At 43.5% G+C, this 12,769-nt stretch overlaps 3 protein-coding genes across 3 annotated transcripts in view; 1 reads left to right on the forward strand and 2 right to left on the reverse strand.

Annotated features, from left to right (window-relative positions):
* The window catches only part of LOC140281516 (tripartite motif-containing protein 16-like), a 285,220-nt gene that overhangs the window by 53,315 nt on the left and 219,136 nt on the right, over nt 1-12,769 (reverse strand). The gene's annotated exons all lie outside the window — the stretch shown is intronic.
* On the forward strand, nt 119-4,112 carry LOC140282293 (low affinity immunoglobulin gamma Fc region receptor II-a-like). The gene is made up of 4 exons (XM_072376880.1): nt 119-470; nt 684-947; nt 1,816-1,962; nt 3,961-4,112. Exons 1-4 carry the CDS (start codon nt 119-121, stop codon nt 3,981-3,983), a joined length of 786 nt encoding a protein of 261 aa, XP_072232981.1. The 3' UTR covers nt 3,984-4,112.
* Nucleotides 6,584-10,825, reverse strand: LOC140281536 (uncharacterized). Its single transcript, XM_072375975.1, has 5 exons — nt 10,702-10,825; nt 9,570-9,833; nt 9,132-9,392; nt 7,994-8,143; nt 6,584-6,673 (listed from the first exon to the last, which is right to left on the reverse strand). Exons 1-5 carry the CDS (start codon nt 10,730-10,732, stop codon nt 6,621-6,623), a joined length of 759 nt encoding a protein of 252 aa, XP_072232076.1. The 5' UTR covers nt 10,733-10,825; the 3' UTR covers nt 6,584-6,620.

The following is a 12,769-nucleotide window of genomic DNA, read 5'->3' on the forward strand; positions in this document are numbered from 1 at the left end:
TTTCCTTCAGGAGCTTTTCTGGACCAAAACACTGAATCTTGGACTTGCTTTCATCTGCTGGTTATTTCAACCAATATTTCAAATTAATTATATATTGAACGTGTCATCGGATCAGCAAATGATACCTGATAAACACCTGTTTTTACCACGCATACGATCCACAGCTAAATTAATCCTAACCACACTCTTCGCTCTGCACCTGCTTCCTACAGCCACCCTGAGCGTCGCTCCTGACCAATCTCAGTTCTTCCAGTACGACCGCATCTCCCTGAGCTGTGTGGCAAACTCCACCGGCTGGATAGTGAAGAGGAACACGCTCCAGCGGACGGCCCAGAAGTGCCAGCGTGGCTGGGCAATCCAAAGGGGCTCTTCCTGTATCATTGAGAATGCTTACCCAGCAGACACTGGGGCTTACTGGTGTGAGTCTCCACAAGGGGAGTGCAGCAACACCGTCAACATCACAGTGAAAGGTAATGTCTCGCATGTCTGTGCTTATTTGATTTATCTTAACAGCTTTTAGCAGACGCTTTTATCCAAAGCGACTTATAGGTAGGCATGAAGGGTAAGGGGGTCTTGCCTAAGGACCCCGACTGGAGGTAATATCTTTCACGCAGGGGGTTTGAACCCATGTCACTATCCAGTTCCAACAAATAAAATAAGATCTGCTTTTACATTTTTTTTAGCTCATGGTGTGATCCTCAAGAGCCCTCTGCACCCTGTGGAGGAGGGGAAGGATGTGACACTTCGCTGTTCCTACAGGAGAGAAGAAGAAGAAGAAGAAACGTCAGACTTCCCTGCTAACTTCTTCAAAAATGGCGTTTTCAATGGGGGACAAACATCAGCGGAGCTTACCCTAAATGCGGTTTCAAAGTCTAACCACGCAGGTTTCTACAAGTGTGAGCATCCCACCAAAGGATATTCACCTGAGAGCTTGCTGACAGTAAAAGGTGATGCTTTGCTTCTTGTGTACAGGTGAATGTTACCGTTAAGAATAACTTGCTGCTAACCTTAGAGGACGGTGCAATTTAATTAAGAAGTTAATTCAAACTAAAATAAACCACCAGGTCCCTTCCTCTCTGCTGGGCTTCAGCTGTTATATGTGCACTGGTTAGTAACCAAGGCGACTGCAGCTGTAGCTGTGACGTCGAGACTGTTTTCATTTGGGGGCGGAGGAATTGCATTACATGCACTAGGGGGCGCCAGAGAAACAGGGCGTATTATTCCCAGGATATAGTGACAGTTCGAGCAAATAAGACTGTTCTGATTGAAGTAAACTGACATTGTGTCCTCACTCCTATTTCTGTGGAAATGTGGGGTCTGTAAACTGTGAAAACGCTCACAATTTAGTTTCAGGTTTACGAGTTCCAGCTCGATCTTTTAACTAGTTTTCTCCCTCAGATGAGATGATGTGGACACAGATTGTTTTCTCTAGTGTTTGTGAGGCTTTAAAACTGAATTTAAAGCCAAATGTTGGCCAACAAACAACACAGTTTACTGGGTGAACATCAAATTAATGTCGGGGTTGGTAAACTGTGACTTTAGTCCTTCCTGAAACCTTTACTTTTATAACAATTTTGAATATGTATTGTGGAAATGTTAAGCTCCCCTTTTTAATCTATCAACACACGAACAAAGCAGAAACAATGAAGGCCTGCAAACCTCATGCATCTGTACAGCTTAACAGCTGAATGCAACAAAACTGAACAAACTTGTTCATTTAAACTCTAAATGTTACTTTATGTAGTTATTAACAGTTCTTGTAACGTGGAACTAAAGGATTTCATAAGTTTTGTATGTTTTTTCCTCCTCTCACAGCCAGAGCTCCACCCATTCTGTCTCCCACTCCTGCTCCTCCTCCTCAGGCCTTTCCTTGGATCAGGGTGATCTGCAGTGTGCTGCTCTTCATCCTCTATAACATCATACTCATCCTGTGTGTATACATGTACCGAAAGTGGGCACGAGGTAAGAGAACTCTAACAAAACAAAGCTGTAAGAAAAAGCCTTTTAGAATGACCAGGATTTCAGTGTTGATTGCACACGAACTGAAGTTTGATCTGAGCATTGTTCCCTGGCATCAAGGCTCCAGACCATAACACTCCCTCTGCTGTGCCGCTTCACCCACCTGTGGGCACGTCTTGACTCCCGGGGCACTTGGCCAGGGGCGCTGGGGCAGGTGCTGGGGCACCCGGCCCTCCCGGGTATTGGGTGAAGCCTCTGCCGGGGGGGTTGGGGGCTCTCGGGCTCCTGGGGCCCGGGTCCAGTGCACGGCCCATGTCTGGGTGGCTGGGGCCTGGCGGGGTCGGTGGGCCGTTGCCCCTGGCTCCCGGGGCTTTTGGGGGCTCTGTCCGGGGGCTTCCTCTGCAGTCTTCTGGGTGGATGCCTGGTTGTCCCTGCGGTGGGCTTCCTGGGGTCTGTGCTCCGTGGGGGCTGCTGGTGGCCTGGGTCTTGTGGCCCTCTCTGCCTGCTTCTGATTGCTGGGGGGGGGGGGGGGGGGGGGGGGGGGGGGGCTGTGGATTGTGGCCCTGTACGCTTATACACTCATAACTAAGCACGGTTATCATGTAGGACCTGTGCCACAGGTGTTGCATGTTCACACACACATTTATTAGCCCAGTAGCATGGTCATTGATGTGTTATCCTGTGGTTTCAGCTCATCTATCCACAGCTGTGTTGTATGCGATCGCTGCTGCTTGTGTTTGTTTGTGTTTGTTTGTGTGTTTTTTCTCTGCTTGTCTGCTTTCAGGTGCTCCTGGTGGCGCTAAGGCTGGATTCCCCACAGAGGCTGTGGATTGTCTGTTGTGTTTTTGCAGGTGGTTGTCTGGTTTTTCTTTCTATTTTTGTTCTGTTTCTTCTTCTTTGCTCTTCTTCTTTCCCTGTCCCCCGGTCCGGTTCAGCTCTATTACATGTTAAATATTGAATACAAAACTAAATAAATAAGCAGGTGATGGGCATCAAGGGGAGCTTTACATTCATAAAGCTTTGGCAAAGCAAATCTGTTTGGCATAAAAGGTATTCAGATTCAGGAGTTTCCTTCACTTCACTCTTCAGTTAAGATCATTTGTATCCATAGCAGACGAAGACAGTTTCCTGATCATAGCTCTTTATGCTGCTGTTATTCTGTCTTGTCTTCCTCTTCCAGGACTCTTGGTTTGGTCTGTAGACACACTCCAAGAAAGACCCGCAGCAGTCCTGTAATTCTTTATTTTGTACATAATACATCCTGTTGTGGACTGATGATTCAAATCTCATGAGCTTAAAGTCCCAGTTTGTAACGTTTAGGATGATCTGTTGGCTTAAACACGACATGATTATCATAACTAGACTAGAGTAGCATAAATATAAGATTAGTTGTGTTTATGTCACCTCTGATTGAGCCATTACTATCTACAGAGTCATCTTTGGTTGAGATGAACATGTTCACAGTGAGATTCTTATTGTGTGTAGGCTACAACAGAAGAGTGAAATCGGTTGGATCTTGCACTGTGCATGAAGTCATCATGCCCTCAAACAGATGTGTAAAGATCTTCATTTCCCCTCATAAGATCAAGAGATCTGATGATGTAACTTACTTTCCCAAAGTGTAAATGAAAACGTTAGCTACAAACCTACAGAACACTGCATTTCTCACGCGTGGACGCTGCTCTGTTCCTACTGCAGATTGAGATCCATAACTGGACATTTGAGGCCTGATAATGTCACAGATATGAATCAATCTAATCACTCAGTTCACAGAAAAATCAGAGAGTTCAAGCAGAACCTTCTGTTGAGGGTCAGTCAATAATGGGGCTGCTAAAGCAGGAGGAAGAGTGAAGTTAAGGGTTCGGGAAACTCTGGCGCCCCCTGTCTGAGCCTCTGAGCGGCGAACAGCTCAGACTGTGATGGTGATGATGCTGAGACGAAGGGGGGAGGGTGGGGTCATCGAAACTTTCACTTGTGACGGTTCTTCTGCTTCTCTTGCAGCCCGAGCTGATGCTAAACTGTAATCTGCTGATAATCATGGACAGCACTGATGAGAAGAGGAGATGATTAAACAGCCTGTAAATATGAAGATAGAAAAACAGTGAAATGTTCCAGTCCTGCAGCTTTGTGTTTAAACTTGTAGATGAATATATGAAGCTTAACCCTGTCATTTTAAATAATAAACATGTATTTTAACTTGCTCTCAATAAAGACTTATATTGTACGAACTGAGCCCTGAAATGAGTATTTTCATAAAAAAGGTTTTATTTCTCAGTGACTTTATGCTGATAGCTCACCTGGTAAATCATCGTATTTCACCCCATCTGCACTCATTTAGCAACACGACTGAGTCAGTTTGAGGCTCAGCAAAGAAACTAATCAAATCTGATTCAGTCTGAAGCCACATATGTGACTTTGTGATAACTGGATTTAGTAGGATTCATCCTCTGAGGAACCTGAAATACCTGAAAGATTTTATTACATCCACAGAGATTCAAAACCAACGCTTTAGGAGTCAGAAGATGGACGAGGATCCGGAGAAAGAAACGTTTGTCACGGTGACACTGAGAGGACAAGATTTCAGAAAATGCAGCAGAATTAAAACGTCAGTGAAATGTGAAATTGACCATCTAAAAATGCTGTGATGTTTCAGTTTGTTGTCTTTCACCTCCAGCCCTCCCAGTTATTCCATGAGATCATCTTCTTGTTATAAATGAGGTGTTTTTAATCTGTCACACATCAGTTTTGATGCAGTCATACCTGCTGTGTGCATCACTTCACCACATCAGCAGACTCACAGTGTCACCTGTCTGCTGAGAGGGGGCGCTGTTGTGCATCTGAAAACTGTGCAAAGGCACCACACACTGAGGTGATGTGCATTTAGAACAAGACATAATCGAGTTAAAGCAGCATGATAGAAGTTTTAAATGATAAAACTATGTGTTTCTGACTCATAGTGCAGTGCATGAACCTTTGGTGTAAATGTTCCTGGGCCTGAAACTTTCCTGGAGCACCCAGGTGGCGGGCTGAGGTACTGCAGTTCATAACTTTGGTTTCCAGTTCTGCACTTTATGATATTAGTTCACACATCAACAGCTTGACAACACACATGTTGCTCTAATAAAGTAAGAAAAATACAAAAAAACAAGGAGCTCATTGGTTATAAATAAAGTTTGTGGGAGAAAAAAAAGGAATATTCTGTGACAGATGTGACGAATACGACCAAGAAAACTGCTGGAAGGAGTCAGTGATGTGTTACAGGGGCAGAAATTAAACTAACTGAAACAAAGGAGCATCCATCCATTTTCTGTTCCCACTTGATCCAACTCAGGGTAGCAGGGGGCTGGAGCTCATCCCAGCTGTCATTGGGTACACCCTGGGCAGCTCACACAGAGACAAACAACCATCCAGGCTCACACTCACATTTTATTATGACAATTTAGAGCCACCAATCAACCTGACATGCGTGTATTTGGACCGTGGGAGGGATCCGGAGAGCCCACACATACAGGGGGAGAACAGGCAAACTCCACACAGAAATCCCCCAGCTGGACAACAAAGGAACAGACACGATGAAATAAAACATAGAATGTTTTTCTTTCTGTTTGTGTTTCATCTCTTTGTTACTCTGTGTGGTATCGTACATTATCAGCAGTTTGCACCATCTGTCAGTTTTATAAAATGTTAATGTAACATCTTCTGTTAGTTTTATTTAACTTCTTATGCACATTCAGACGTGCTTCAGAAAGAAGATTTTGTTAAACGTTTCCAATTCGAATCGACCAAAAGAAGAACTACAGACCTCAGACTGAGGTGTTGCATCAGAGACTGTTTCACTTGACAAACAGGAGAAAGTGTCCTGTTTATAAAGTTAAGCTCGGTTTAGTAGCAGGATGACTCACCCTCTGTATGGAAACAACACACATGGAAGCAGCGATTTATGACATGAGCTCCTACTTAGTGCAGTTCTTCCAGTTTAACCACTTTGAACAGGTCCCTGACCTCTGCTGTACAGCAGTTTGTTGTCATAAACATTTAAATGAGGTCATATCACTCAGCCGGTGTGTGTTGTGACCCTTTAATCAAAGCTGAGATGACTCAACAGCTGTGGACACACCTCGTCAGGATCAGCAGGCATTAAATGGGAGTTTGAGCTGTGAGCAATCGAGCTTCATCGTGTTAACACGGTTCAGCTCTCTGTAATGTACCAACCAGCTTAAAATGTTCCCCTTATCTTCATCTTCTGTTGATTAAAAAGTCAAAGATCAACCGCGTGCAAAGAAAGTCAGTTTATTTCAACAGTGAAAGTGCAACAGAAGTGTAACTAATGTTCAAACAAAGCTTTGCATCAAGAACAGAAACGCTGTGGCAGTAATTCTTCTGTCTGTGCAAACATTAAACACATCAGATATAAGAGGCTGTTTTCAGCTGAGTCTGCATGCAGATCTACTCCTCAATCAACAGGAGAACAGCTTCGGTCATAGAAGGACTTACATCTGCGGGAATATTTCTGCACGAATCTGGAGAATACAACTAGAAAAAATACTTAAACACTGAGACATTATAAAGATAAGAAAAGGCTCAATAAAAGGAAAATAATCCAGCTTTAATCCCACTGATGTGTCGCTGTTCTTCTCCTGCTGACCGGCTGGAGAATCGTCTCATCGCCCCGGTATGAGATGGTTCGAAGCTCTCTTTCTGTCTTCAGCTCGAGCTGCAGAAAAAAAAGCAAAGAAGCCAGAACACATGACTGTAAGGGGATGAAACTTAATGAATGATTCCCCACAGAACTCACTGCAATGCTGATAACTGTTTGATCTGAGATTGGTTTAGTTTTCCCTGCAGATTTACATGTAAACACGGACAGAGAGGAACATTTATATCAAGATATATCAGTAAAAAGCAGGACCACAGGTTAAATGAGGCTCATATCCATCGACCTGTTGCACCGGTGCCTGTAGGAAACGTTCCCAACATGAATGCACCTGCGATCACATGCTCAGACTTTCCTTGGTGCCGTCTTTTTGAAGAAGATTTTGGCCCAATCCCAATTCCTCCACCAGGCCCCAACCCTCTGTTTTGCAGAGGTGAGGTGACCCTTTACTTTTAGGGATCAAGGACTCGTAGATTAAGGAGTGAAACACTGAGGGGACCAACGTTTCCCCTCTGCTCACTGAAGGAGAGGAAGAGGGATTTGGCCTTGAATCACACACGAGTAATTTTACACACAGAAAATAGTTAATCATCCCTGCAGTGAATCATCACCTGCCTCACAGGCTGTAAAGTTTCACCTGAGCTAAAACTGGGTTAAAATGGGGGAGGATGCTTTGATGTCATTGGTCAGGGTTAAAGGGTTTCGGATCGGGCACCATAACTTCTGAACTCACCTCCTTTCTGTTCTGTCCTTCCTTTTTTCCCATATTTTCTCACTTCCTGTGTTTCTACCAGTGTTGCTGTTGCCATGTCAACAGTCTGTGTTCGGACTGACTTCTCCTAAAAAGAGGTCGGCTCTCACGGTTGATACCGCCTGATTTTCATGCTCAGACCTGCTTGTTTTGCCTAAACTTTTGAATAATTCTTGTATTGTTTGGTCTCTTTGACACAGGCTGAAACAGCTGCTCTGCTTTCACAGCTCGAAGGTAAATGTAGAAACTTAACTGACTTCATCTCTGCAGCCACAACCAGGCGACCGTACCACAGAGCAGGAACAGGTGCTTTGCTGAGTAATTTTTTTGAGGTTTATCTCCATGGAAACCATTGTGCAGTGGTCACATGACATTGTTAAAGATGAATAAATAACCTTGTGGCTTTGTGCAGTTTTATTTTTTCTCTATAATCAGACAGAGCAGAATGATAAACTGGTAAAACTCCAATTAATGGCTGAATTTGGAGTTATTTCCAAAATTAAACCAAAACTAGAGTCACATTCACATTTTTTTCCCGATATCAACCACTGAGTCATCTCTAACATCTTTCTTCTTGCTCAGAAGGACCAAAAAGCAAAAAAAGCACGCTCCTTTACAGGTTTCCTTACCTCGAGCCCACCTTCTGTATACGCAGATTCCCAGAAAGAATAAAAGATTGTAGAAGATTAACAGCAGGATGGAACACACCAGTGTGGTCAGAGACATCGGAGAAGGACTGAGAGGGTTGGGAGAGCTGGGAGGGGTGTCTTTAACTCTGACTGTAAGAAGGAAAAACAGCTTTAATATGACATCAACCACCTTATTTTTGAGTATTGCATGAACTTACAGCAGACAAAAGGACTTTGCTCGTAGCATGCAATGAAACATGTGGTTAAAGACAATGAAAAGTATGATAAGACACGTAGATAAGACTGATTTAACCCTGCATGGATACACAGACCTCTGTGCTTCTGGTGTACGTCGCTGCGGTGGATCAGGTCAAAAACCATGAACATTTCCTGGTAGCCAGTGGTGAGAAGCCAGAACAGGTTTTTGGTGCCATAGTTGACTATAACTCTATTAATTCTTATGTTATCTTCATTGGCTTTTGTCTTTTTCACAGACAGAGAAATTGATTGAAAGCTGATTCCTATTTTGATTCAAAACCAGTCGTTTTGGGTAGATCTAATAAAAACACCCTGACACTCACCTCTGCAGGATAACAGATAACAGAAACATGGCCTCCAACACTGGATGAGTTTTAGTAAAAAGGTGATTAAAGATGCTGCTTTGAAGCACTCCCCATTGGACTAACCTGAGAAACCCAATGACAACTTAATGTATTGGAGTTAGCTAAGGATCCTTCTCTCCCTCTTCTCTTACCTCCATCTGTTCCCCTCTACATCAGTTTGACTATTTTGATCATAACCAGGTTGGAAACACAGGTAATGGTGGCAGGAAGCTCAGCTCTTCTGTCCCTACATGCAACACAAGGCGATGGACCTTCACATTCTCATTAGTAATGAGGCTGAAGTGTATTTTACAGGCTGTTTCTGTGTAGTTAGTGTTCAGCAGCAGTAAAATCCTTCTTTTCAGGGAATAGATTATGCCTTTGTTTCTAAAAACTATCATCTCATTACGTTGTTTTTATTACAGTGAGATGAGATCGCTGCCTCCATCATTGCTTCATCAGCTATTCTTCTGTCTCTTTTCTTTTAGACAATAGTGCTAATCACACAAATGCTACTTGTAGCAGAACAGGATCACCTTTCACAGCCAGCCAACTCTGCGGGGACTGTCCTATTGTGGGGTGTTCACACTTATAGAAGCCTTCATCAGCCCGTGACACTCCGAAAAGACTCATCTTTCCATCGGGCTGCTCTCCAATAAATGTGCCATTTCTGAAGAATTTAGCAGTGAAGTTTGATGAAGACTTCAGCTCATATCTTCCCTTGTAGGAGCAGTTAAGTTGCACCTTATTTCCCTCTGTCACAGCAACTGCAGGACTCTCCAGGATCACAGTGCCAGCTGGAATTCAAACAGACAAAAATAAATCATGCTTGTGATTTAGGCCTCACTGTTTCATAACCTTAACCTTGTGCTTCTTAATGTGTGAAACAGCAATTAAACAGCAAATGAAGGCACAAGGATTCGTTGTTATTGTGTGAGAAGAAGCAGTAGAAACCTCGAAGAACATTTACTTACTCGTCACAGTGATGCTGAGGGCATTGCTGCAGTTTCCCTGCTCAGACTGGCACCAGTAGAGTCCAGAATCTGATTTATAGACACTGCGATTAATGCAGGAGGAGCCATTCTTTCGCCCCCAGTCTTCACATGGAGCAAGCGGCTCAGAGGTGTTTCTTATCACTGTCCAGCCGCTGAAGCTGCCCGGCGTGTCACAGGTCAGATTGAAGGATTCATAGAGGAAGAACTGATTTCTGTCGGGCTGGATTGTCAGCGAAGCTGCTCCTAAAAGAGCAAATGAGAGAGCTTGAGGTAGACATCTCTAAAAAGGCCCTTTGTGGTTGTTTAAAGACGGAAACATGACCTTTACTTCAGCAAATCTTCCCCTGGTTCGATCTGTGTAAATCTGATGCTGCTGTGAGGCTGACATGCATTTTGTGGGACTTCTGCCTCCTTTACACCTTTCAGATCCATCACATAATGCAATTGTAACAAAGCACAGAACATAATGTTTGCAGTGCTGGAAGAATTGAAATACACAAACATCACCGGACTGCTTCTAAACGCACAGCTTTTACACCTAAGGAGTAGTTTTCTCAGGAGGGATGAACCAGATAAAGGTATTCGGCCACAGTAACACCGCAAAAAGATCTTTGCAGGATATGAACCTCATATGTGAGGCTCTGCGGTGGAAATGTCATGGTATGGGATTGGTCAGCTGATCCCTGTGACTGTGACTTCAGCATCATATCAAAGAGTGTTTTGGGTAAATAAGAGTACAGCTAAGGTGAAGCTAAAGAGGAAGTTGACCTTTTGACAGAATTTGAAAGTAGGCGTGTGAGTAAAACCACAAAGTCCTCAAAGAGAAATAAGTCCCTTTCAGAAACACACTGCTCTCCGTTAATCTGACACTAACTAATGTCAGTGTCATGTATGAATGAGCACCTTCGCTGATATTCTAACTAACGTTCAGAGGAGGGAACAATATGTTGCTATTGAGGTCAGCAGGAGGTTTGACAAGCAGACATTATAAAAAAGAACAGATAAACAGATAAAAAAGAACCCACTCTATCTGAGCAAAAATACAACAAGAGAAAAGTGTTAAATCTGTTTTGGAAATAACTGAAAAAGCATAAAGATATGTTTTTCTTACCAATCAACAGGCAGACAGACACAAGCTCCATGGTGTGTTGATGCTTCCTATACCGATCTGAGTTTTAACCAGAGGTCTGCCCACTTCCTGGGCTGACACCGGAAATTAGAGCTGAGTACCACAAACAGAGTTAAAACACAGCTACATCATCTAAACTTCTAAAACTGTGAGTAAAAGTGTGTAAAAGTAGGCCTATAGCTTGGCGTGTGCCCAGGTGAAGGCGTCCTGGTCGTAGGTCGTGAGCAGCACCCGGTGAAGATATTCAGCCGCACGTTTTTAAGTTTATTTCTATCTTTTTATTTAATTTGTGTGTGTGCATCTGTCTGTTCGTGTGTGTGTGTGCTGTGGTGGGGATGGGGGCTGCCTTTAAACATGTGTAGCACTGAATCACATCCGTATACAGTTAATTCTGACCAAAGTGCCGCACAAAGGGCTCTAAAAAGGCCAAAAGATGAAATGTATATGAAGAGGACCACATGTGGAAGCTAAGATGCAGCAGGGGACAGAAACAGATGTGCAGAGATAACAACAAGATGTTCACCAGGTGAGTTCTGAGCCCTGATATGAAGACGGTAATGGAGGTGTCTGATGTCAGTGCCTGAATATAGAGCTGGTGACCCTCACTGCAAGATCTACTGGACCTGGGAGCTGTGTCGGGATGTATGAGGTCAGGGATGTATGACGGGGCGGTTTAGTCCAGGCCTCTAAAAACCATCAACATGTCCTGGTAGCCAGTGGTGAGAAGCCAGAACAGGTTTTTGGTGCCATCTAAAAGCAGGATACCAGGTACCGGGGGACTAGAGGCTGCTGCAATGATATATCCGTGATGTTATGATGGCATGAATAGAGATAGGAGGTGTGGATTACCCTGCTTTTTTTGCTTTTTCATTCAAAAACTGCCAGAATCAGTCAGTGCTCTACAGCAGGTGGACAAGACCACATGCAACGCTGATCAGGAGAAAAGCCAATATTATTGATCCTGTTGCTTTACAATCAAATTAGCTTTACATTCTACGAACTACCTTTCCGTTTTGGCAGCTCTTAAGTCCACTTTTCCTGATAAATCTGATGAGATAGTTTAGTCTTAGAGACCAGGTTTATGTTTATGCATTGGACAGACGCTTTTATCCTAAGCGACTTACAAATGAGGGGATAACAATGCAGCTAACATCAAAGCTAACAATAGGCTACATAGAAGGAAACCACTGGTCAGGCTCTGTCAGGGGTGTAGAGGGGGCAGACACAGAGTAAGAGTAGAGGGAAGTACAGAGAGAGAAAATGCAGTAGAGGGGGTAAGGAAGTACAGGGTGAGAGCCAGGTGCCTGCTCAGAGCTCAAGAACCCTCTAAGAAGTGGTTTGTGTCTTTTTCAGTGACTCAACACAGAACCACATCAAGGCCTAATCAAAAACCTCTTGTTTCCCCAGATGTATAACAGATGTATTCTTCTGAGAGTTTCTGTGGAGCACTCCAGTGCAGACACTACACAACAGTATTTATCTCTGCATGTATTCATCCTACTCACTTGTGTTTTTAATTGATCTTTAATATGGGCCGTGTTGGTGCCGTTGAACCAGTTTTTCTGGCTGTGACCTGGTGCTTTGACTGAGCACGTTATGCATGTGGTCCAAACAGCTACAACTGCTTATTAACTACTTAGTACTTAGAAATGGCATATGTTTTTGAACCAGGACTGGCATACCTCTGGCCACTTTGGGATCTTGGTGCTGCTGTGATTCTGTCCGTTTCTAAGAGATAATAGTTTATGGGTGATTTTTGCAGAGTGCAACATTTTCACTGAGCTGCAAGTGTAACCAGGTTGAAATTATATCTTTAGTTTTACGTTTGAAATGTCACCAAATCCTGATGAATATTGTTTTCTGCATGTTTTAGCTGTGTTTTATTGCCTATATGTATGCCTGGATGTTGTATTCAGACCAGCGTGTTAAAACCTGTACTGTCACTTTAAGAAGTCGCAGGCCTTGTGACGTCATTAAGGTGCGTCCCTCAGTTTGCGCCAGACTCGCTGAGAGAAGGTAATGTGTTATTTTGCTCGTCATTTTTGAACAT

The sequence above is a fragment of the Leuresthes tenuis genome, unplaced genomic scaffold, assembly GCF_036924035.1.
Source record: "Leuresthes tenuis unplaced genomic scaffold, fLeuTen1.0.hap1 SCAF_22, whole genome shotgun sequence".
Taxonomy (NCBI): domain Eukaryota; kingdom Metazoa; phylum Chordata; class Actinopteri; order Atheriniformes; family Atherinopsidae; genus Leuresthes; species Leuresthes tenuis.

Bases quoted from the DNA above. Each gene is read 5' to 3' on its own strand.
- LOC140282293 (XM_072376880.1), top strand. From the start codon at position 119: ATGATACCTGATAAACACCTGTTTTTACCACGCATACGATCCACAGCT. The intron at 948-1,815 runs GTGATGCTTTGC...CTCCTCTCACAG, and splicing joins GAGCTTGCTGACAGTAAAAG to CCAGAGCTCCACCCATTCTG. The intron at 1,963-3,960 runs GTAAGAGAACTC...CTTCTCTTGCAG, and splicing joins GTACCGAAAGTGGGCACGAG to CCCGAGCTGATGCTAAACTG.
- LOC140281536 (XM_072375975.1), bottom strand. From the start codon at position 10,732: ATGGAGCTTGTGTCTGTCTGCCTGTTGATTG. The intron at 9,834-10,701 runs GTAAGAAAAACA...TTGCTCTTTTAG, and splicing joins GTCTGTCTGCCTGTTGATTG to GAGCAGCTTCGCTGACAATC. The intron at 6,674-7,993 runs GTAAGGAAACCT...TTTTTTCTGCAG, and splicing joins ATACAGAAGGTGGGCTCGAG to CTCGAGCTGAAGACAGAAAG.